The sequence below is a fragment of the Phlebotomus papatasi genome, unplaced genomic scaffold (assembly GCF_024763615.1).
Source record: "Phlebotomus papatasi isolate M1 unplaced genomic scaffold, Ppap_2.1 HiC_scaffold_17, whole genome shotgun sequence".
Lineage (NCBI taxonomy): Eukaryota > Metazoa > Arthropoda > Insecta > Diptera > Psychodidae > Phlebotomus > Phlebotomus papatasi.
The window spans coordinates 89,405-116,094 of NW_026604411.1; the positions used below are offsets into that span (position 1 = coordinate 89,405).

The 26,690-nt window shown below is 33.3% G+C and overlaps 1 protein-coding gene across 1 annotated transcript in view; it reads right to left on the reverse strand.

Annotated features, from left to right (window-relative positions):
- The window catches only part of LOC129808887 (uncharacterized), a 33,091-nt gene extending 25,420 nt beyond the window's left edge, over window positions 1-7,671 (reverse strand). Inside the window, exon 1 of the mRNA XM_055858792.1 lies at window positions 6,286-7,671. Within this exon, the coding sequence (XP_055714767.1) occupies window positions 6,286-7,671 (1,386 nt within the window). The remainder of the gene's footprint in view (window positions 1-6,285) is intronic.
- Between the last annotated feature and the right edge of the window lie 19,019 nt (window positions 7,672-26,690).

Sequence of the window (26,690 nt, forward strand, 5' to 3'; positions counted from 1 at the left end):
TAGTGATCTAGCAAATCCACCAACTTCTAATTAAATTACATTTTCTGCAAAATTTCTTAAAGGCAAAAGGCATGAAGGGCTTTGCCATGGATTCAATATGAACTTTGAAGTCTCTCGCCAACGATCTTTGATCCTTTTTGCTTAATATTACGACTTTAAATTATTTTAAATAATATCTCTGAAGGAAATTGAAATTGTGATCTAGCAGATCCACCAACTTCTAATTAAATTACATTTTCTGCAAAATTTCTTAAAGGCAAAAGGCATGAAGGGCTTTACCATGGATTCAATATGAACTTTGAAGTCTCTCGCCAACGATCTTTGATCCTTTTTGCTTAATATTACCACTTTAAATTATTTTAAATAATTTCTCTGAAGGAAATTGAAATATTGATCTAGCAGATCAACCAACTTCTAATTAAATTACATTTTCTGCAAAATTTCTTAAAGGTAAAAGGCATGAAGGGCTTTGCCATGGATTCAATATGAACTTTGAAGTCCCTCGCCAACGATCTTTTTGCTTAATATTACGACTTTAATTTATTTTAAATAATTTCTCTGAAGGAAATTGAAATATTGAACTAGCAGATCCACCAACTTATAATTAAATTACATTTTCTGCAAATTTTCTTAAAGGCAAAAGGCATGAAGGGCTTTGCCATGGATTCAATATGAACTTTGAAGTCTCTCGCCAACGATCTTTGATCCTTTTTGCTTAATATTACCACTTTAATTTATTTTAAATAATTTCTCTGAAGGAAATTGAAATTGTGATCTAGCAGATCCACCAACTTCTAATTAAATTACATTTTCTGCAAAATTTCTTAAAGGCAAAAGGCATGAAGGGCTTTGCCATGGATTCAATATGAACTTTGAAGTCTCTCGCCAACGATCTTTGATCCTTTTTGCTTAATATTACGACTTTAAATTATTTTAAATAATTTCTCTGAAGGAAATTGAAATATTGATCTAGCAGATCAACCAACTTCTAATTAAATTACATTTTCTGCAAAATTTCTTAAAGGCAAAAGGCATGAAGGGCTTTGCCATGGATTCAATATGAACTTTGAAGTCCCTCGCCAACGATCTTTTTGCTTAATATTACGACTTTAATTTATTTTAAATAATTTCTCTGAAGGAAATTGAAATATTGAACTAGCAGATCCACCAACTTCTAATTAAATTACATTTTCTGCAAATTTTCTTAAAGGCAAAAGGCATGAAGGGCTTTGCCATGGATTCAATATGAACTTTGAAGTCTCTCGCCAACGATCTTTGATCCTTTTTGCTTAATATTACCACTTTAATTTATTTTAAATAATTTCTCTGAAGGAAATTGAAATATTGATCTAGCAGATCAACCAACTTCTAATTAAATTACATTTTCTGCAAAATTTCTTAAAGGCAAAAGGCATGAAGGGCTTTGCCATGGATTCAATATGAACTTTGAAGTCCCTCGCCAACGATCTTTTTGCTTAATATTACGACTTTAATTTATTTTAAATAATTTCTCTGAAGGAAATTGAAATATTGAACTAGCAGATCCACCAACTTCTAATTAAATTACATTTTCTGCAAATTTTCTTAAAGGCAAAAGGCATGAAGGGCTTTGCCATGGATTCAATATGAACTTTGAAGTCCCTCGCCAACGATCTTTGATCCTTTTTGCTTAATATTATGACTTTGATTTATTTTAAATAATTTCTCTGAAGGAAATTGAAATAGTGATCTAGCAGATCCATCAACTTCTAATTAAATTACATTTTCTGCAAAATTTCTTAAAGGCAAAAGGCATGAAGGGCTTTGCCATGGATTCAATATGAACTTTGAAGTCTCTCGCCAACGATCTTTGATCCTTTTTGCTTAATATTACCACTTTAATTTATTTTAAATAATTTCTCTGAAGGAAATTGAAATTGTGATCTAGCAGATCCACCAACTTCTAATTAAATTACATTTTCTGCAAAATTTCTTAAAGGCAAAAGGCATGAAGGGCTTTGCCATGGATTCAATATGAACTTTGAAGTCTCTCGCCAACGATCTTTGATCCTTTTTGCTTAATATTACGACTTTAAATTATTTTAAATAATTTCTCTGAAGGAAATTGAAATATTGATCTAGCAGATCAACCAACTTCTAATTAAATTACATTTTCTGCAAAATTTCTTAAAGGCAAAAGGCATGAAGGGCTTTGCCATGGATTCAATATGAACTTTGAAGTCCCTCGCCAACGATCTTTTTGCTTAATATTACGACTTTAATTTATTTTAAATAATTTCTCTGAAGGAAATTGAAATATTGAACTAGCAGATCCACCAACTTCTAACTAAATTACATTTTCTGCAAATTTTCTTAAAGGCAAAAGGCATGAAGGGCTTTGCCATGGATTCAATATGAACTTTGAAGTCTCTCGCCAACGATCTTTGATCCTTTTTGCTTAATATTACCACTTTAATTTATTTTAAATAATTTCTCTGAAGGAAATTGAAATATTGAACTAGCAGATCCACCAACTTCTAATTAAATTACATTTTCTGCAAATTTTCTTAAAGGCAAAAGGCATGAAGGGCTTTGCCATGGATTCAATATGAACTTTGAAGTCTCTCGCCAACGATCTTTGATCCTTTTTGCTTACATATTTTCTTTACATGGATTCAATATGAACTTTCGCCAACGATCTTTGATCCTTTTTGCTTAATATTACCACTTTAATTTATTTTAAATAATTTCTCTGAAGGAAATTGAAATATTGATCTAGCAGATCAACCAACTTCTAATTAAATTACATTTTCTGCAAAATTTCTTAAAGGCAAAAGGCATGAAGGGCTTTGCCATGGAGTCAATATGAACTTTGAAGTCTCTCGCCAACGATCTTTGATCCTTTTTGCTCAATATTACCACTTTAATTTATTTTAAATAATTTCTCTGAAGGAAATTGAAATTGTGATCTAGCAGATCCACCAACTTCTAATTAAATTACATTTTCTGCAAAATTTCTTAAAGGCAAAAGGTATGAAGAGCTTTGCCATGGATTCAATATGAACTTTGAAGTCTCTCGCCAACGATCTTTGATCCTTTTTGCTTAATATTACCACTTTAATTTATTTTAAATAATTTCTCTGAAGGAAATTGAAATTGTGATCTAGCAGATCCACCAACTTCTAATTAAATTACATTTTCTGCAAAATTTCTTAAAGGCAAAAGGCATGAAGGGCTTTGCCATGGATTCAATATGAACTTTGAAGTCTCTCGCCAACGACCTTTGATCCTTTTTGCTTAATATTACCACTTTAATTTATTTTAAATAATTTCTCTAAAGGAAATTGAAATATTGAACTAGCAGATCCACCAACTTCTAATTAAATTACATTTTCTGCAAAATTTCTTAAAGGCAAAAGGCATGAAGGGCTTTGCCATGGATTCAATATGAACTTTGAAGTCTCTCGCCAAAGATCTTTGATCCTTTTTGCTTAATATTACCACTTTAATTTATTTTAAATAATTTCTCTGAAGGAAATTGAAGTTGTGATCTAGCAGATCCACCAACTTTTAATTAAATTACATTTTCTGCAAAATTTCTTAAAGGCAAAAGGCATGAAGGGCTTTGCCATGGATTCAATATGAACTTTGAAGTCTCTCGCCAACGATCTTTGATCCTTTTTGCTTAATATTACCACTTTAATTTATTTTAAATAATTTCTCTGAAGGAAATTGAAATTGTGATCTAGCAGATCCACCAACTTCTAATTAAATTACATTTTCTGCAAAATTTCTTAAAGGCAAAAGGCATGAAGGGCTTTGCCATGGATTCAATATGAACTTTGAAGTCTCTCGCCAACGATCTTTGATCCTTTTTGCTTAATATTACCACTTTAATTTATTTTAAATTATTTCTCTGAAGGAAATTGAAATTGTGATCTAGCAGATCCATCAACTTCTAATTAAATTACATTTTCTGCAAAATTTCTTAAAGGCAAAAGGCATGAAGGGCTTTGCCATGGATTCAATATGAACTTTGAAGTCCCTCGCCAACGATCTTTGATCCTTTTTGCTTAATATTACCACTTTAATTTATTTTAAATAATTTCTCTGAAGGAAATTGAAATTGTGATCTAGCAGATCCACCAACTTCTAATTAAATTACATTTTCTGCAAAATTTCTTAAAGGCAAAAGGCATGAAGGGCTTTGCCATGGATTCAATATGAACTTTGAAGTCTCTCGCCAACGATCTTTGATCCTTTTTGCTTAATATTACCACTTTAATTTATTTTAAATTATTTCTCTGAAGGAAATTGAAATTGTGATCTAGCAGATCCATCAACTTATAATTAAATTACATTTTTTGCAAAAATTCTTAAAGGCAAAAGGCATGAAGGGCTTTGACATGGATTCAATATGAACTTTGAAGTCTCTCGCCAACGATCTTTGATCCTTTTTGCTTAATATTACCACTTTAATTTATTTTAAATTATTTCTCTGAAGGAAATTGAAATTGTGATCTAGCAGGTCCACCAACTTCTAATTAAATTACATTTTCTGCAAAATTTCTTAAAGGCAAAAGGCATGAAGGGCTTTGCCATGGATTCAATATGAACATTGAAGTCTCTCGCCAACGATCTTTGATCCTTTTTGCTTAATATTACCACTTTAATTTATTTTAAATTATTTCTCTGAAGGAAATTGAAATGTTGATCTAGCAGATCAACCAACTTCTAATTAAATTACATTTTCTGCAAAATTTCTTAAAGGCAAAAGGTATGAAGGGCTTTGCCATGGATTCAATATGAACTTTGAAGTCCCTCGCCAACGATCTTTGATCCTTTTTGCATAATATTACCACTTTAATTTATTTTAAATAATTTCTCTGAAGGAAATTGAAATTGTGATCTAGCAGATCCACCAACTTCTAATTAAATTACATTCATTCATTCATTTTCAACCGCTTATCCTTATTGGGGTCGCGGGCCCATGACATCCAAATTAGCAGCCCACGCTTGTCGATCCTCCGCCACTTCAGGAAGATGTTCGGGTTCGATCCCGAGGCGTTCCAAGGCAAGATTCTGAATTTGATTCAGCCACCTTGTCCTAGGTCTGCCTCGAGGCCGAGGTCTCCTCACAATGGCTTGCATAGCTTTTCTGGGGAATCTTTCTTCATTCATGCGTTGAACATGTCCATACCATCGAAGTTGTGATCTCTCAACCCGAAGAAGCAGCTCCTCGACTCTTAGTTCCTCACGAACGGCCACATTCCTCACTCGATCTCTACGAGTGATTCCCTTAACCGCTCGAAGGTACCTCATCTCGGCAGCTTGTACTCGCGATCTTACCCTTTCGGCCATTACCCAAATCTCATGACCATAGGTGAGAATAGGAATGAACACAGCTTTAAAGACCGATAATTTAGCCGATCGACTAAGCTCGACCTTCCTCAGCACGCTTCTGCCAAGCTCCCTCATTACTGCAGAAGCCTGACCGATTCGCGACGAGAGTTCTGCCTCCATCCTACCATCACTCGTGAATAACACCCCGAGATACTTGAACTTCTCCACCTGTGTCAATGAGTCTCCACTAACATGTAGAGTGCATTCCACAGATTGTCGGGAAATCACCATTACTTCCGACTTACCCACGTTCACCTTCATACCTGTTTCGGCACAAATATTTACAAATCGGTCAAGTGTGCGCTGAAGCTCTTCTTCGGAAGATCCAAAAAGAACCAAATCATCTGCATAGAGGAGATGGCTCACCCTGAAATCCCCAATACGAATCGCATTCCGCCCCCGACTGCGTTCCATAATCTTGTCCATGTATATTATGAACAACAATGGTGATAGAACACACCCTTGACGCAGTCCAACACCCACTTGAAAACCTTCCGATTTGGATCCGTTTACACGAACACAGCTACTGCAGTCTCTGTACAATGACTGAATGGCTCCTACCAATTCTTCATCCAGTCCGTACTCGTGCAGTACATCCCAAAGTTGTTCTCTCGGTACTCGGTCATATGCTTTTTCCAAATCTATGAAACAAGCATAGAGTGGAATTGCATACTCCCAAGCCTTTTCGACAATCATCCTCAGGGTAAAAAGCTGATCCGTGGTGCTTCTACCAGGTCTGAAACCGCATTGTTCCTCACCCAGTCTGGGTTCGACTATTTCTCGGCATCTTCTCTCAAGGATTTTGGCATACACTTTGCCGGGCAAGCTCAGAAGGGAAATTCCCCTATAATTGGAGCAATCTTTCTTGTTTCCCTTCTTGAATATGGGTACAATGACCCCAACTTGCCAGTCCTTTGGTGCTCTCCCACTTTGCCAAGCCACCTTAATGACACGCGTGAGCCAATTAACACCCACTATACCCATGAGTTTTAGCATTTCGGGACGTATTTCGTCAATTCCTGCAGCTTTTCCATCCTTCAATTTACTAATCGCATACAGGACTTCACTCTCTGAAGGACTACTTTCCTCCCTGTCTTTACTCGTGGGTACGTCATCATCAGTGCCTTGCTGAGGATTGAGCAATTCTGAGAAGTACTCTTTCCAGCGATTTAAAACCTCTTCCTCTTTGGTCAGAAGATTCCCTTCCTTGGATGTTACTCCTTGGATGGAATTGCTCTTCTTCCCTCGGAGTCTTCGGACTGTTTGCCAGAAAGTTTTGTTTGCCGTCCTATAGTCAAGCTCCAGCTTTTCACCGAACTTTTTCCACGCCTCCTCTCTAGCGGCTTTAACTGCGAGCTTTGCAGCCTTTCGCGCCTCAACATAACGATCACGAGAATCAGAATCCTTACGTTGTATGTACAACTTGTAAGCCTTCTTTTTCTCTCCAACGGCTTCTTTTACTCCCGGTGTTCCCCACCAAGATGACCGTTTCACGTTGTTCGTCACATTAATGCGCTTAACGCCACAAGCTTCTGTAGCCGAGGCCAAAATGGCTGTTTGGAAGCAGGCCCATTCAGCCTCTATGTCAGAAGGAGACTGTGGAATTTGTTCAAACCTTTCTTGTATGCCCTTCACAAATTTTTCCTCAACGTCTTTCTTCTTGAGACTCTCCCACCTAATGCATTTAAGCACTTTGCTCTTACCCTTAGGTAGAGCGGGAGGATCTTCGTTGAGGTTAATTTTTGCAAAGAGCAGGTGGTGATCAGTTGACAGTTCAGCACTGTTAAAAACTCGAACGTCTTGGACAATTCTTCTATCAACACCGGGAACCAGGACAAAGTCAATTATTGTCTTAAGTCCTCGTTTTGTGTCTTCCCAGGTGTATTTATGAATCTCCTTGTGCTGGAAAAAGGTATTCATGATCGAATAACCTTTGATTGCGCAGAAATCCAGCAACATTTTACCGTTCGGGTTCTCACTCTTATCCCCGTTCTTCCCAATCACACCCGTCCATGTCTCAGAGTCAACACCAACATGGGCATTGAAATCCCCAAACAACACAACTGAATCCGCTTCAGAAGATGCCTTATTCAGGACTTCCTCCACTTCATCTAGGAAAGCTGGGTACTCTGACGATGCGTTCGGTGCGTACACCTGCAACACCGCCAGGGAAGATCTCTCAAGTTTGATCTTGATACCCATCACTCTCCCACTGTGTGTCCAGACATCACAAACCCTGTCTGACAGCCGAGGGCTTGTGAGTATCCCCACACCCGCCTGTGCAGACATTTCCGGTGCCACTCCGGACAGGAAAAGTTGCCACCCTTCCTCAAGATCCACAGTTCCACTACCTCTTTGCTTAGTAGACGAAACACCAATTATATCTAATTGGAATCTTTTTGCTTCGCTCTCAAGCTCCTGGTGCTTCCCTGTGAGTTAAATTAAATTACATTTTCTGCAAAATTTCTTAAAGGCAAAAGGCATGAAGGGCTTTGCCATGGATTCAATATGAACTTTGAAGTCTCTCGCCAACTATCTTTGATCCTTTTTGCTTAATATTACCACTTTAATTTATTTTAAATTATTTCTCTGAAGGAAATTGAAATTGTGATCTAGCAGATCCATCAACTTCTAATTAAATTACATTTTCTGCAAAATTTCTTAAAGGCAAAAGGCATGAAGGGCTTTGCCATGGATTCAATATGAACTTTGAAGTCTCTCGCCAACGATCTTTGATCCTTTTTGCTTAATATTATGACTTTAATTTATTTTAAATAATTTCTCTGAAGGAAATTGAAATTGTGATTAAGCAGATCCACCAACTTCTAATTAAATTACATTTTCTGCAAAATTTCTTAAAGGCAAAAGGCATGAAGGGCTTTGCCATGGATTCAATATGAACATTGAAGTCTCTCGCCAACGATCTTTGATCCTTTTTGCTTTATATTACCACTTTAATTTATTTTAAATTATTTCTCTGAAGGAAATTGAAATATTGATCTAGCAGACCAACCAACTTCTAATTAAATTACATTTTCTGCAAAATTTCTTAAAGGCAAAAGGCATGAAGGGCTTTGCCATGGATTCAATATGAACTTTGAAGTCTCTCGCCAACGACTTTTGATCCTTTTTGCTTAATATTACGACTTTAATTTATTTTAAATAATTTCTCTGAAGGAAATTGAAATATTGAACTAGCAGATCCACCAATTTCTAATTAAATTACATTTTCTGCAAAATTTCTTAAAGGCAAAAAGCCATGAAGGGCTTTGCCATGGATTCAATATGAACTTTGAAGTCTCTCGCCAACGATCTTTGATCCTTTTTGCTTAATATTACCACTTTAATTTATTTTAAATAATTTCTCTGAAGGAAATTGAAATTGTGATCTAGCAGATCCACCAACTTCTAATTAAATTACATTTTCTGCAAAATTTCTTAAAGGCAAAAGGCATGAAGGGCTTTGCCATGGATTCAATATGAACTTTGAAGTCTCTCGCCAACGACTTTTGATCCTTTTTGCTTAATATTACGACTTTAATTTATTTTAAATAATTTCTCTGAAGGAAATTGAAATATTGAACTAGCAGATCCACCAATTTCTAATTAAATTACATTTTCTGCAAAATTTCTTAAAGGCAAAAGGCATGAAGGGCTTTGCCATGGATTCAATATGAACTTTGAAGTCTCTCGCCAACGATCTTTGATCCTTTTTGCATAATATTACCACTTTAATTTATTTTAAATAATTTCTCTGAAGGAAATTGAAATTGTGATCTAGCAGATCCACCAACTTCTAATTAAATTACATTTTCTGCAAAATTTCTTAAAGGCAAAAGGCATGAAGGGCTTTGCCATGGATTCAATATGAACTTTGAAGTCTCTCGCCAACGACTTTTGATCCTTTTTGCTTAATATTACGACTTTAATTTATTTTAAATAATTTCTCTGAAGGAAATTGAAATATTGAACTAGCAGATCCACCAATTTCTAATTAAATTACATTTTCTGCAAAATTTCTTAAAGGCAAAAGGCATGAAGGGCTTTGCCATGGATTCAATATGAACTTTGAAGTCTCTCGCCAACGATCTTTGATCCTTTTTGCATAATATTACCACTTTAATTTATTTTAAATAATTTCTCTGAAGGAAATTGAAATTGTGATCTAGCAGATCCACCAACTTCTAATTAAATTACATTTTCTGCAAAATTTCTTAAAGGCAAAAGGCATGAAGGGCTTTGCCATGGATTCAATATGAAGTTTGAAGTCTCTCGCCAACGACTTTTGATCCTTTTTGCTTAATATTACGACTTTAATTTATTTTAAATAATTTCTCTGAAGGAAATTGAAATATTGAACTAGCAGATCCACCAATTTCTAATTAAATTACATTTTCTGCAAAATTTCTTAAAGGCAAAAAGCCATGAAGGGCTTTGCCATGGATTCAATATGAACTTTGAAGTCTCTCGCCAACGATCTTTGATCCTTTTTGCTTAATATTACCACTTTAATTTATTTTAAATAATTTCTCTGAAGGAAATTGAAATTGTGATCTAGCAGATCCACCAACTTCTAATTAAATTACATTTTCTGCAAAATTTCTTAAAGGCAAAAGGCATGAAGGGCTTTGCCATGGATTCAATATGAACTTTGAAGTCTCTCGCCAACGACTTTTGATCCTTTTTGCTTAATATTACGACTTTAATTTATTTTAAATAATTTCTCTGAAGGAAATTGAAATATTGAACTAGCAGATCCACCAATTTCTAATTAAATTACATTTTCTGCAAAATTTCTTAAAGGCAAAAGGCATGAAGGGCTTTGCCATGGATTCAATATGAACTTTGAAGTCTCTCGCCAACGATCTTTGATCCTTTTTGCATAATATTACCACTTTAATTTATTTTAAATAATTTCTCTGAAGGAAATTGAAATTGTGATCTAGCAGATCCACCAACTTCTAATTAAATTACATTTTCTGCAAAATTTCTTAAAGGCAAAAGGCATGAAGGGCTTTGCCATGGATTCAATAAGAACCTTGAAGTCTCTCGCCAACGATCTTTGATCCTTTTTGCCTAATATTACCACTTTAATTTATTTTAAATAATTTCTCTGAAGGAAATTGAAATATTGATCTAGCAGACCAACCAACTTCTAATTAAATTACATTTTCTGCAAAATTTCTTAAAGGCAAAAGGCATGAAGGGCTTTGCCATGGATTCAATATGAACTTTGAAGTCTCTCGCCAACGATCTTTGATCCTTTTTGCATAATATTACCACTTTAATTTATTTTAAATAATTTCTCTGAAGGAAATTGAAATTGTGATCTAGCAGATCCACCAACTTCTAATTAAATTACATTTTCTGCAAAATTTCTTAAAGGCAAAAGGCATGAAGGGCTTTGCCATGGATTCAATATGAACTTTGAAGTCTCTCGCCAACGATCTTTGATCCTTTTTGCTTAATATTACCACTTTAATTTATTTTAAATTATTTCTCTGAAGGAAATTGAAATATTGATCTAGCAGACCAACCAACTTCTAATTAAATTACATTTTCTGCAAAATTTCTTAAAGGCAAAAGGCATGAAGGGCTTTGCCATGGATTCAATATGAACTTTGAAGTCCCTCGCCAACGATCTTTTTGCTTAATATTACGACTTTAATTTATTTTAAATAATTTCTCTGAAGGAAATTGAAATATTGAACTAGCAGATCCACCAACTTATAATTAAATTACATTTTCTGCAAAATTTCTTAAAGGCAAAAGGCATGAAGGGCTTTGCCATGGATTCAATATGAACTTTGAAGTCTCTCGCCAACGACTTTTGATCCTTTTTGCTTAATATTACGACTTTAATTTATTTTAAATAATTTCTCTGAAGGAAATTGAAATATTGAACTAGCAGATCCACCAATTTCTAATTAAATTACATTTTCTGCAAAATTTCTTAAAGGCAAAAAGCCATGAAGGGCTTTGCCATGGATTCAATATGAACTTTGAAGTCTCTCGCCAACGATCTTTGATCCTTTTTGCATAATATTACCACCTTAATTTATTTTAAATAATTTCTCTGAAGGAAATTGAAATTGTGATCTAGCAGATCCACCAACTTCTAATTAAATTACATTTTCTGCAAAATTTCTTAAAGGCAAAAGGCATGAAGGGCTTTGCCATGGATTCAATATGAACTTTGAAGTCTCTCGCCAACGATCTTTGATCCTTTTTGCATAATATTACCACTTTAATTTATTTTAAATAATTTCTCTGAAGGAAATTAAAATATTGATCTAGCAGATCCACCAACTTCTAATTAAATTACATTTTCTGCAAAATTTCTTAAAGGCAAAAGGCATGAAGGGCTTTGCCATGGATTCAATATGAACTTTGAAGTCTCTCGCCAACGATCTTTGATCCTTTTTGCTTAATATTACCACTTTAATTTATTTTAAATAATTTCTCTGAAGGAAATTGAAATTGTGATCTAGTCTCTCGCCAACGATCTTTGATCCTTTTTGCTTAATATTACCACTTTAATTTATTTTAAATAATTTCTCTGAAGGAAATTGAAATTGTGATCTAGCAGATCCACCAACTTCTAATTAAATTACATTTTCTGCAAAATTTCTTAAAGGCAAAAGGCATGAAGGGCTTTGCCATGGATTCAATAAGAACCTTGAAGTCTCTCGCCAACGATCTTTGATCCTTTTTGCCTAATATTACCACTTTAATTTATTTTAAATAATTTCTCTGAAGGAAATTAAAATATTGATCTAGCAGATCCACCAACTTCTAATTAAATTACATTTTCTGCAAAATTTCTTAAAGGCAAAAGGCATGAAGGGCTTTGCCATGGATTCAATATGAACTTTGAAGTCTCTCGCCAACGATCTTTGATCCTTTTTGCTTAATATTACCACTTTAATTTATTTTAAATAATTTCTCTGAAGGAAATTGAAATTGTGATCTAGCAGATCCATCAACTTCTAATTAAATTACATTTTCTGCAAAATTTCTTAAAGGCAAAAGGCATGAAGGGCTTTGCCATGGATTCAATATGAACTTTGAAGTCCCTCGCCAACGATCTTTGATCCTTTTTGCTTAATATTACGACTTTAATTTATTTTAAATAATTTCTCTGAAGGAAATTGAAATATTGAACTAGCAGATCCACCAACTTCTAATTAAATTACATTTTCTGCAAAATTTCTTAAAGGCAAAAGGTGTGAAGGGCTTTGCCATGGATTCAATATGAACTTTGAAGTCCCTCGCCAACGATCTTTGATCCTTTTTGCATAATATTACCACTTTAATTTATTTTAAATAATTTCTCTGAAGGAAATTGAAATTGTGATCTAGCAGATCCACCAACTTCTAATTAAATTAAATTTTCTGCAAAATTTCTTAAAGGCAAAAGGCATGAAGGGCTTTGCCATGGATTCAATATGAACTTTGAAGTCTCTCGCCAACGACCTTTGATCCTTTTTGCTTAATATTACCACTTTAATTTATTTTAAATAATTTCTCTGAAGGAAATTGAAATTGTGATCTAGCAGATCCACCAACTTCTAATTAAATTACATTTTCTGCAAAATTTCTTAAAGGCAAAAGGCATGAAGGGCTTTGCCATGGATTCAATATGAACTTTGAAGTCTCTCGCCAACGATCTTTGATCCTTTTTGCTCAATATTACCACTTTAATTTATTTTAAATAATTTCTCTGAAGGAAATTGAAATAGTGATCTAGCAGATCCACCAACTTCTAATTAAATTACATTTTCTGCAAAATTTCTTAAAGGCAAAAGGCATGAAGGGCTTTGCCATGGATTCAATATGAACTTTGAAGTCTCTCGCCAACGATCTTTGATCCTTTTTGCTTAATATTACGACTTTAAATTATTTTAAATAATATTTCTCTGAAGGAAATTGAAATATTGAACTAGCAGATCCACCAACTTATAATTAAATTACATTTTCTGCAAAATTTCTTAAAGGCAAAAGGCATGAAGGGCTTTGCCATGGATTCAATATGAACTTTGAAGTCTCTCGCCAACGATCTTTGATCCTTTTTGCTTAATATTACCACTTTAAATTATTTTAAATAATTTCTCTGAAGGAAATTGAAATATTGATCTAGCAGATCAACCAACTTCTAATTAAATTACATTTTCTGCAAAATTTCTTAAAGGCAAAAGGCATGAAGGGCTTTGCCATGGATTCAATATGAACTTTGAAGTCCCTCGCCAACGATCTTTTTGCTTAATATTACGACTTTAATTTATTTTAAATAATTTCTCTGAAGGAAATTGAAATATTGAACTAGCAGATCCACCAACTTATAATTAAATTACATTTTCTGCAAAATTTCTTAAAGGCAAAAGGCATGAAGGGCTTTGCCATGGATTCAATATGAACTTTGAAGTCTCTCGCCAACGATCTTTGATCCTTTTTGCTTAATATTACCACTTTAATTTATTTTAAATAATTTCTCTGAAGGAAATTGAAATTGTGATCTAGCAGATCCACCAACTTCTAATTAAATTACATTTTCTGCAAAATTTCTTAAAGGCAAAAGGCATGAAGGGCTTTGCCATGGATTCAATATGAACTTTGAAGTCTCTCGCCAACGATCTTTGATCCTTTTTGCTTAATATTACCACTTTAAAGGGCTTTATTTTAAATGAATTTCTCTGAAGGAAATTGAAATATTGATCTAGCAGATCAACCAACTTCTAATTAAATTACATTTTCTGCAAAATTTCTTAAAGGCAAAAGGCATGAAGGGCTTTGCCATGGATTCAATATGAACTTTGAAGTCCCTCGCCAACGATCTTTTTGCTTAATATTACGACTTTAATTTATTTTAAATAATTTCTCTGAAGGAAATTGAAATATTGAACTAGCAGATCCACCAACTTCTAATTAAATTACATTTTCTGCAAAATTTCTTAAAGGCAAAAGGCATGAAGGGCTTTGCCATGGATTCAATATGAACTTTGAAGTCTCTCGCCAACGATCTTTGATCCTTTTTGCTTAATATTACCACTTTAATTTATTTTAAATAATTTCTCTGAAGGAAATTGAAATTGTGATCTAGCAGATCCACCAACTTCTAATTAAATTACATTTTCTGCAAAATTTCTTAAAGGCAAAAGGCATGAAGGGCTTTGCCATGGATTCAATATGAACTTTGAAGTCTCTCGCCAACGATCTTTGATCCTTTTTGCTTAATATTACCACTTTAGCTTATTTTAAATTATTTCTCTGAAGGAAATTGAAATTGTGATCTAGCAGATCCATCAACTTCTAATTAAATTACATTTTCTGCAAAATTTCTTAAAGGCAAAAGGCATGAAGGGCTTTGCCATGGATTCAATATGAACTTTGAAGTCTCTCGCCAACGATCTTTGATCCTTTTTGCTTAATATTATGACTTTAATTTATTTTAAATAATTTCTCTGAAGGAAATTGAAATTGTGATCTAGCAGATCCACCAACTTCTAATTAAATTACATTTTCTGCAAAATTTCTTAAAGGCAAAAGGCATGAAGGGCTTTGCCATGGATTCAATATGAACTTTGAAGTCTCTCGCCAACGATCTTTGATCCTTTTTGCTTAATATTACCACTTTAATTTATTTTAAATAATTTTTCTGAAGGAAATTGAAATTGTGATCTAGCAGATCCACCAACTTCTAATTAAATTACATTTTCTGCAAAATTTCTTAAAGGCAAAAGGCATGAAGGGCTTTGCCATGGATTCAATATGAACTTTGAAGTCTCTCGCCAACGATCTTTGATCCTTTTTGCTTAATATTACCACTTTAATTTATTTTAAATTATTTCTCTGAAGGAAATTGAAATATTGATCTAGCAGACCAACCAACTTCTAATTAAATTACATTTTCTGCAAAATTTCTTAAAGGCAAAAGGCATGAAGGGCTTTGCCATGGATTCAATATGAACTTTGAAGTCCCTCGCCAACGATCTTTTTGCTTAATATTACGACTTTAATTTATTTTAAATAATTTCTCTGAAGGAAATTGAAATATTGAACTAGCAGATCCACCAATTTCTAATTAAATTACATTTTCTGCAAAATTTCTTAAAGGCAAAAGGCATGAAGGGCTTTGCCATGGATTCAATATGAACTTTGAAGTCCCTCGCCAACGATCTTTGATCCTTTTTGCTTAATATTACCACTTTAATTTATTTTAAATAATTTCTCTGAAGGAAATTGAAATTGTGATCTAGCAGATCCACCAACTTCTAATTAAATTACATTTTCTGCAAAATTTCTTAAAGGCAAAAGGCATGAAGGGCTTTGCCATGGATTCAATATGAACTTTGAAGTCTCTCGCCAACGACCTTTGATCCTTTTTGCTTAATATTACGACTTTAATTTATTTTAAATAATTTCTCTGAAGGAAATTGAAATATTGAACTAGCAGATCCACCAATTTCTAATTAAATTACATTTTCTGCAAAATTTCTTAAAGGCAAAAGGCATGAAGGGCTTTGCCATGGATTCAATATGAACTTTGAAGTCCCTCGCCAACGATCTTTGATCCTTTTTGCTTAATATTACCACTTTAATTTATTTTAAATAATTTCTCTGAAGGAAATTGAAATTGTGATCTAGCAGATCCACCAACTTCTAATTAAATTACATTTTCTGCAAAATTTCTTAAAGGCAAAAGGCATGAAGGGCTTTGCCATGGATTCAATATGAACTTTGAAGTCTCTCGCCAACGATCTTTGATCATTTTTGCATAATATTACCACTTTAATTTATTTTAAATAATTTCTCTGAAGGAAATTGAAATTGTGATCTAGCAGATCCACCAACTTTTAATTAAATTACATTTTCTGCAAAATTTCTTAAAGGCAAAAGGCATGAAGGGCTTTGCCATGGATTCAATATGAACTTTGAAGTCTCTCGCCAACGATCTTTGATCCTTTTTGCCTAATATTACCACTTTAATTTATTTTAAATAATTTCTCTGAAGGAAATTAAAATATTGATCTAGCAGATCCACCAACTTCTAATTAAATTACATTTTCTGCAAAATTTCTTAAAGGCAAAAGGCATGAAGGGCTTTGCCATGGATTCAATATGAACTTTGAAGTCTCTCGCCAACGATCTTTGATCCTTTTTGCTTAATATTACCACTTTAATTTATTTTAAATAATTTCTCTGAAGGAAATTGAAATTGTGATCTAGCAGATCCATCAACTTCTAATTAAATTACATTTTCTGCAAAATTTCTTAAAGGCAAAAGGCATGAAGGGCTTTGCCATGGATTCAATATGAACTTTGAAGTCTCTCGCCAACGATCTTTGATCCTTTTTGCCTAATATTACCACTTTAATTTATTTTAAATAATTTCTCTGAAGGAAATTAAAATATTGATCTAGCAGATCCACCAACTTCTAATTAAATTACATTTTCTGCAAAATTTCTTAAAGGCAAAAGGCATGAAGGGCTTTGCCATGGATTCAATATGAACTTTGAAGTCTCTCGCCAACGATCTTTGATCTTTTTTGCTTAATATTACCACTTTAATTTATTTTAAATAATTTCTCTGAAGGAAATTGAAATTGTGATCTAGCAGATCCATCAACTTCTAATTAAATTACATTTTCTGCAAAATTTCTTAAAGGCAAAAGGCATGAAGGGCTTTGCCATGGATTAAATAAGAACCTTGAAGTCTCTCGCCAACGATCTTTGATCCTTTTTGCTTAATATTACGACTTTAATTTATTTTAAATAATTTCTCTGAAGGAAATTAAAATATTGATCTAGCAGATCCACCAACTTCTAATTAAATTACATTTTCTGCAAAATTTCTTAAAGGCAAAAGGTGTGAAGGGCTTTGCCATGGATTCAATATGAACTTTGAAGTCCCTCGCCAACGATCTTTGATCCTTTTTGCATAATATTACCACTTTAATTTATTTTAAATAATTTCTCTGAAGGAAATTGAAATAGTGATCTAGCAGATCCACCAACTTCTAATTAAATTACATTTTCTGCAAAATTTCTTAAAGGCAAAAGGCATGAAGGGCTTTGCCATGGATTCAATATGAACTTTGAAGTCTCTCGCCAACGATCTTTGATCCTTTTTGCCTAATATTACCACTTTAATTTATTTTAAATAATTTCTCTGAAGGAAATTAAAATATTGATCTAGCAGATCCACCAACTTCTAATTAAATTACATTTTCTGCAAAATTTCTTAAAGGCAAAAGGCATGAAGGGCTTTGCCATGGATTCAATATGAACTTTGAAGTCTCTCGCCAACGATCTTTGATCCTTTTTGCATAATATTACCACTTTAATTTATTTTAAATAATTTCTCTGAAGGAAATTAAAATATTGATCTAGCAGATCCACCAACTTTTAATTAAATTACATTTTCTGCAAAATTTCTTAAAGGCAAAAGGCATGAAGGGCTTTGCCATGGATTCAATATGAACTTTGAAGTCTCTCGCCAACGATCTTTGATCCTTTTTGCTTAATATTACCACTTTAATTTATTTTAAATTATTTCTCTGAAGGAAATTAAAATATTGATCTAGCAGATCCACCAACTTTTAATTAAATTACATTTTCTGCAAAATTTCTTAAAGGCAAAAGGCATGAAGGGCTTTGCCATGGATTCAATATGAACTTTGAAGTCTCTCGCCAACGATCTTTGATCCTTTTTGCCTAATATTACCACTTTAATTTATTTTAAATAATTTCTCTGAAGGAAATTAAAATATTGATCTAGCAGATCCACCAACTTCTAATTAAATTACATTTTCTGCAAAATTTCTTAAAGGCAAAAGGCATGAAGGGCTTTGCCATGGATTCAATATGAACTTTGAAGTCTCTCGCCAACGATCTTTGATCCTTTTTGCTTAATATTACCACTTTAATTTATTTTAAATAATTTCTCTGAAGGAAATTGAAATTGTGATCTAGCAGATCCATCAACTTCTAATTAAATTACATTTTCTGCAAAATTTCTTAAAGGCAAAAGGCATGAAGGGCTTTGCCATGGATTCAATATGAACTTTGAAGTCTCTCGCCAACGATCTTTGATCCTTTTTGCATAATATTACCACTTTAATTTATTTTAAATAATTTCTCTGAAGGAAATTAAAATATTGATCTAGCAGATCCACCAACTTCTAATTAAATTACATTTTCTGCAAAATTTCTTAAAGGCAAAAGGCACGAAGGGCTTTGCCATGGATTCAGTATGAACATTGAAGTCTCTCGCCAACGATCTTTGATCCTTTTTGCTTAATATTACCACTTTAATTTATTTTAAATTATTTCTCTGAAGGAAATTGAAATATTGATCTAGCAGACCAACCAACTTCTAATTAAATTACATTTTCTGCAAAATTTCTTAAAGGCAAAAGGCATGAAGGGCTTTGCCATGGATTCAATATGAACTTTGAAGTCTCTCGCCAACGATCTTTGATCCTTTTTGCTTAATATTACCACTTTAATTTATTTTAAATAATTTTTCTGAAGGAAATTGAAATTGTGATCTAGCAGATCCACCAACTTCTAATTAAATTACATTTTCTGCAAAATTTCTTAAAGGCAAAAGGCATGAAGGGCTTTGCCATGGATTCAATATGGACATTGAAGTCTCTCGCCAACGATCTTTGATCCTTTTTGCTTAATATTACCACTTTAATTTATTTTAAATTATTTCTCTGAAGGAAATTGAAATATTGATCTAGCAGACCAACCAACTTCTAATTAAATTACATTTTCTGCAAAATTTCTTAAAGGCAAAAGGCATGAAGGGCTTTGCCATGGATTCAATATGAACTTTGAAGTCCCTCGCCAACGATCTTTTTGCTTAATATTACGACTTTAATTTATTTTAAATAATTTCTCTGAAGGAAATTGAAATATTGAACTAGCAGATCCACCAATTTCTAATTAAATTACATTTTCTGCAAAATTTCTTAAAGGCAAAAGGCATGAAGGGCTTTGCCATGGATTCAATATGAACTTTGAAGTCCCTCGCCAACGATCTTTGATCCTTTTTGCTTAATATTACCACTTTAATTTATTTTAAATAATTTCTCTGAAGGAAATTGAAATTGTGATCTAGCAGATCCACCAACTTCTAATTAAATTACATTTTCTGCAAAATTTCTTAAAGGCAAAAGGCATGAAGGGCTTTGCCATGGATTCAATATGAACTTTGAAGTCTCTCGCCAACGACCTTTGATCCTTTTTGCTTAATATTACCACTTTAATTTATTTTAAATAATTTCTCTGAAGGAAATTGAAATATTGAACTAGCAGATCCACCAATTTCTAATTAAATTACATTTTCTGCAAAATTTCTTAAAGGCAAAAGGCATGAAGGGCTTTGCCATGGATTCAATATGAACTTTGAAGTCCCTCGCCAACGATCTTTGATCCTTTTTGCTTAATATTACCACTTTAATTTATTTTAAATAATTTCTCTGAAGGAAATTGAAATTGTGATCTAGCAGATCCACCAACTTCTAATTAAATTACATTTTCTGCAAAATTTCTTAAAGGCAAAAGGCATGAAGGGCTTTGCCATGGATTCAATATGAACTTTGAAGTCTCTCGCCAACGATCTTTGATCATTTTTGCATAATATTACCACTTTAATTTATTTTAAATAATTTCTCTGAAGGAAATTGAAATTGTGATCTAGCAGATCCACCAACTTTTAATTAAATTACATTTTCTGCAAAATTTCTTAAAGGCAAAAGGCATGAAGGGCTTTGCCATGGATTCAATATGAACTTTGAAGTCTCTCGCCAACGATCTTTGATCCTTTTTGCCTAATATTACCACTTTAATTTATTTTAAATAATTTCTCTGAAGGAAATTAAAATATTGATCTAGCAGATCCACCAACTTCTAATTAAATTACATTTTCTGCAAAATTTCTTAAAGGCAAAAGGCATGAAGGGCTTTGCCATGGATTCAATATGAACTTTGAAGTCTCTCGCCAACGATCTTTGATCCTTTTTGCTTAATATTACCACTTTAATTTATTTTAAATAATTTCTCTGAAGGAAATTGAAATTGTGATCTAGCAGATCCATCAACTCCTAATTAAATTACATTTTCTGCAAAATTTCTTAAAGGCAAAAGGCATGAAGGGCTTTGCCATGGATTCAATATGAACTTTGAAGTCTCTCGCCAACGATCTTTGATCCTTTTTGCCTAATATTACCACTTTAATTTATTTTAAATAATTTCTCTGAAGGAAATTAAAATATTGATCTAGCAGATCCACCAACTTCTAATTAAATTACATTTTCTGCAAAATTTCTTAAAGGCAAAAGGCATGAAGGGCTTTGCCATGGATTAAATAAGAACCTTGAAGTCTCTCGCCAACGATCTTTGATCCTTTTTGCTTAATATTACGACTTTAATTTATTTTAAATAATTTCTCTGAAGGAAATTAAAATATTGATCTAGCAGATCCACCAACTTCTAATTAAATTACATTTTCTGCAAAATTTCTTAAAGGCAAAAGGTGTGAAGGGCTTTGCCATGGATTCAATATGAACTTTGAAGTCCCTCGCCAACGATCTTTGATCCTTTTTGCATAATATTACCACTTTAATTTATTTTAAATAATTTCTCTGAAGGAAATTGAAATTGTGATCTAGCAGATCCACCAACTTCTAATTAAATTACATTTTCTGCAAAATTTCTTAAAGGCAAAAGGCATGAAGGGCTTTGCCATGGATTCAATATGAACTTTGAAGTCTCTCGTCAACGATCTTTGATCCTTTTTGCCTAATATTACCACTTTAATTTATTTTAAATAATTTCTCTGAAGGAAATTAAAATATTGATCTAGCAGATCCACCAACTTCTAATTAAATTACATTTTCTGCAAAATTTCTTAAAGGCAAAAGGCATGAAGGGCTTTGCCATGGATTCAATATGAACTTTGAAGTCTCTCGCCAACGATCTTTGATCCTTTTTGCATAATATTACCACTTTAATTTATTTTAAATAATTTCTCTGAAGGAAATTAAAATATTGATCTAGCAGATCCACCAACTTTTAATTAAATTACATTTTCTGCAAAATTTCTTAAAGGCAAAAGGCATGAAGGGCTTTGCCATGGATTCAATATGAACTTTGAAGTCTCTCGCCAACGATCTTTGATCCTTTTTGCTTAATATTACCACTTTAATTTATTTTAAATTATTTCTCTGAAGGAAATTAAAATATTGATCTAGCAGATCCACCAACTTATAATTAAATTACATTTTCTGCAAAATTTCTTAAAGGCAAAAGGCATGAAGGGCTTTGCCATGGATTCAATATGAACTTTGAAGTCTCTCGCCAACGATCTTTGATCCTTTTTGCCTAATATTACCACTTTAATTTATTTTAAATAATTTCTCTGAAGGAAATTAAAATATTGATCTAGCAGATCCACCAACTTCTAATTAAATTACATTTTCTGCAAAATTTCTTAAATGCAAAAGGCATGAAGGGCTTTGCCATGGATTCAATATGAACTTTGAAGTCTCTCGCCAACGATCTTTGATCCTTTTTGCTTAATATTACCACTTTAATTTATTTTAAATAATTTCTCTGAAGGAAATTGAAATTGTGATCTAGCAGATCCATCAACTTCTAATTAAATTACATTTTCTGCAAAATTTCTTAAAGGCAAAAGGCATGAAGGGCTTTGCCATGGATTCAATAAAAACCTTGAAGTCTCTCGCCAACGATCTTTGATCCTTTTTGCTTAATATTACGACTTTAATTTATTTTAAATAATTTCTCTGAAGGAAATTAAAATATTGATCTAGCAGATCCACCAACTTCTAATTAAATTACATTTTCTGCAAAATTTCTTAAAGGCAAAAGGCATGAAGGGCTTTGCCATGGATTCAATATGAACTTTGAAGTCTCTCGCCAACGATCTTTGATCCTTTTTGCTTAATATTACCACTTTAATTTATTTTAAATAATTTCTCTGAAGGAAATTGAAATTGTGATCTAGCAGATCCATCAACTTCTAATTAAATTACATTTTCTGCAAAATTTCTTAAAGGCAAAAGGCATGAAGGGCTTTGCCATGGATTAAATAAGAACCTTGAAGTCTCTCGCCAACGATCTTTGATCCTTTTTGCTTAATATTACCACTTTAATTTATTTTAAATAATTTCTCTGAAGGAAATTAAAATATTGATCTAGCAGATCCACCAACTTCTAATTAAATTACATTTTCTGCAAAATTTCTTAAAGGCAAAAGGTGTGAAGGGCTTTGCCATGGATTCAATATGAACTTTGAAGTCCCTCGCCAACGATCTTTGATCCTTTTTGCATAATATTACCACTTTAATTTATTTTAAATAATTTCTCTGAAGGAAATTGAAATTGTGATCTAGCAGATCCACCAACTTCTAATTAAATTACATTTTCTGCAAAATTTCTTAAAGGCAAAAGGCATGAAGGGCTTTGCCATGGATTCAATATGAACTTTGAAGTCTCTCGCCAACGATCTTTGATCCTTTTTGCCTAATATTACCACTTTAATTTATTTTAAATAATTTCTCTGAAGGAAATTAAAATATTGATCTAGCAGATCCACCAACTTCTAATTAAATTACATTTTCTGCAAAATTTCTTAAAGGCAAAAGGCATGAAGGGCTTTGCCATGGATTCAATATGAACTTTGAAGTCTCTCGCCAACGATCTTTGATCCTTTTTGCATAATATTACCACTTTAATTTATTTTAAATAATTTCTCTGAAGGAAATTAAAATATTTATCTAGCAGATCCACCAACTTTTAATTAAATTACATTTTCTGCAAAATTTCTTAAAGGCAAAAGGCATGAAGGGCTTTGCCATGGATTCAATATGAACTTTGAAGTCTCTCGCCAACGATCTTTGATCCTTTTTGCTTAATATTACCACTTTAATTTATTTTAAATTATTTCTCTGAAGGAAATTAAAAGGGACAGATAATCCTAACCGGCTTATGTAGGTGAGATTCTTAACGTGAGCTAACTCGGAGTGCATGCAAATTCGATTTGATGCTGAAGTAGGGAGACGCCATTCAGTTATCTTGAACCAAATTCGTGAAATTATACAAGTTTTGTATTTGAACCAAAATGTCAAGGATTTGGATGAACTGACAGAAAAGTGTTATATGGGTGAAATGTAGACCATAATGTTCTCTATAATTTTGCCGTAGAACTTGAACTCATCGATTACTCAGAAGCCAAGATAAGCGAGGTTTTTTGTTTCTTAACTCGTTTTTTCATCCAGAGTGCCCCAAGTAGTCATTTGTTGAACTTCAACTATATCAAAGAATTGTTGTCTTTTGTGGGACTTTCCATTTAAAACCCTATTTTAAGTGTCTTGGTGGAGTAGAGGCAGTCAAATTGGCATCTGAGTGATTTCAAAGCGTTATTATGGGAAAAATCAATTTTTTCACACTTAAACGGCAAAATCGGAGTGATAGCGTAGTCTGAGCGGAAAATGATGTATGGACGAAATGTAGAGACAAATGTGCTCTACAATTATGTTGAAGTAATCATCAAAATCGGTTCAGCGACAGTCGAGATAATTGAGGTTATGTGATATTGAAATTGGTTTTTCGACTGTGGCGCCCCTGGTGTTGGTCTCACGAAGTTCAAATATTCTAGAAAGTTGTAGCATTTGGTGAGATCTTTCGTTTAAGCCCTCATTCATCAAAATCGGTCAAATAGAACCGGAGATATGATTTTTTGAATTTCGTGAACTTTGACCCCTCATATCTCCGGTTCTATTGAAACCACAGCGCGCATACGCACCATTTTGGAAACGTCCTAGACTGGACTACAACATACTAAAATTTCATTAACTTGCACAATGCCGTTTTTGAGAAAAGTGACTTTGAATTTCGATGAATTTTGACGCTATCACAGCGCCACCTGTGGTGACTTTTTGAACTTCCATCTGAAAGTGCTCATCGAGACGAAACCAAAAAGGTAAAATTTATGTCGCTATGTTAATTAGAACCGGAGATAGAGGCCGGTCAATGTTCGAACTTTGACCCCTTATAGCTCGGGTCAGGGGTTATGGATCGACTTAAGGTTTTTTTTGTTTGATAGGTATAATCAACGGCTACAACATACTAAATTTTCAGCCCGATGCACAATGGAATTTTTGAGTTATTTAACTTTTAAGATTTAAAAATTTTCTTTTTAAAAAAAGCGCCCCTAGCGGTGGTTTTATGAACTTGCGATGTTAGAAGGGGAAGTGGCATTTCACGAGAGCTTTCCAAAAAGCCCTCACTTTTTAAATTCTGACAATTAGAACCGGAGTTATGGCCATTTTAAGAATTTTTTTTTGGACCCTTATAGCTCGGGTCAGGGGGGTCGGGGGACCTTAAGTTTGGTATTGATGGAAAGCTCTAAGGCCCAGCTATAACATACTAAAATTTGAGTCCGCTGAATGCCATAGGGGCGGAGCTATTGAGAAAACAAAAAAAGGGGGGTCTTCAAAATGGCGGAAGGAGGGGTGGGGGGTGGGGGGTCAATGCACCAAGTTGCAATTTTCACCCGATATATAACCTTTGCCGAAAACCGCAAGTCGATATCTTTTTTAGTTTAGGAGCTATTAAGCTCCAAAGAGCGGCCGGCCGGCCGGCCGGCCGGCCGGGAACGTAAATTAGCCACATATATATTCGTGATCAGGAAGTGCTGAAACACATTTTGGCCAAATTTGAGGTCGATCGGACGACATGAAATTTTGTTAGGATTATAGTAGGTGAGATTGTTAAGAATCTCACCTAATATTGATCTAGCAGATCCATCAACTTCTAATTAAATTACATTTTCTGCAAAATTTCTTAAAGGCAAAAGGCATGAAGGGCTTTGCCATGGATTCAATATGAACTTTGAAGTCTCTCGCCAACGATCTTTGATCCTTTTTGCCTAATATTACCACTTTAATTTATTTTAAATAATTTCTCTGAAGGAAATTAAAATATTGATCTAGCAGATCCACCAACTTCTAATTAAATTACATTTTCTGCAAAATTTCTTAAAGGCAAAAGGCATGAAGGGCTTTGCCATGGATTCAATATGAACTTTGAAGTCTCTCGCCAACGATCTTTGATCCTTTTTGCTTAATATTACCACTTTAATTTATTTTAAATAATTTCTCTGAAGGAAATTGAAATTGTGATCTAGCAGATCCATCAACTTCTAATTAAATTACATTTTCTGCAAAATTTCTTAAAGGCAAAAGGCATGAAGGGCTTTGCCATGGATTCAATAAGAACCTTGAAGTCTCTCGCCAACGATCTTTGATCCTTTTTGCTTAATATTACGACTTTAATTTATTTTAAATAATTTCTCTGAAGGAATTTAAAATATTGATCTAGCAGATCCACCAACTTATAATTAAATTACATTTTCTGCAAAATTTCTTAAAGGCAAAAGGTGTGAAGGGCTTTGCCATGGATTCAATATGAACTTTGAAGTCCCTCGCCAACGATCTTTGATCCTTTTTGCATAATATTACCACTTTAATTTATTTTAAATAATTTCTCTGAAGGAAATTGAAATTGTGATCTAGCAGATCCATCAACTTCTAATTAAATTACATTTTCTGCAAAATTTCTTAAAGGCAAAAGGCATGAAGGGCTTTGCCATGGATTCAATATGAACTTTGAAGTCTCTCGCCAACGATCTTTGATCCTTTTTGCCTAATATTACCACTTTAATTTATTTTAAATAATTTCTCTGAAGGAAATTAAAATATTGATCTAGCAGATCCACCAACTTCTAATTAAATTACATTTTCTGCAAAATTTCTTAAAGGCAAAAGGCATGAAGGGCTTTGCCATGGATTCAATATGAACTTTGAAGTCTCTCGCCAACGATCTTTGATCCTTTTTGCTTAATATTACCACTTTAATTTATTTTAAATAATTTCTCTGAAGGAAATTGAAATTGTGATCTAGCAGATCCATCAACTTCTAATTAAATTACATTTTCTGCAAAATTTCTTAAAGGCAAAAGGCATGAAGGGCTTTGCCATGGATTCAATAAGAACCTTGAAGTCTCTCGCCAACGATCTTTGATCCTTTTTGCTTAATATTACGACTTTAATTTATTTTAAATAATTTCTCTGAAGGAATTTAAAATATTGATCTAGCAGATCCACCAACTTATAATTAAATTACATTTTCTGCAAAATTTCTTAAAGGCAAAAGGTGTGAAGGGCTTTGCCATGGATTCAATATGAACTTTGAAGTCCCTCGCCAACGATCTT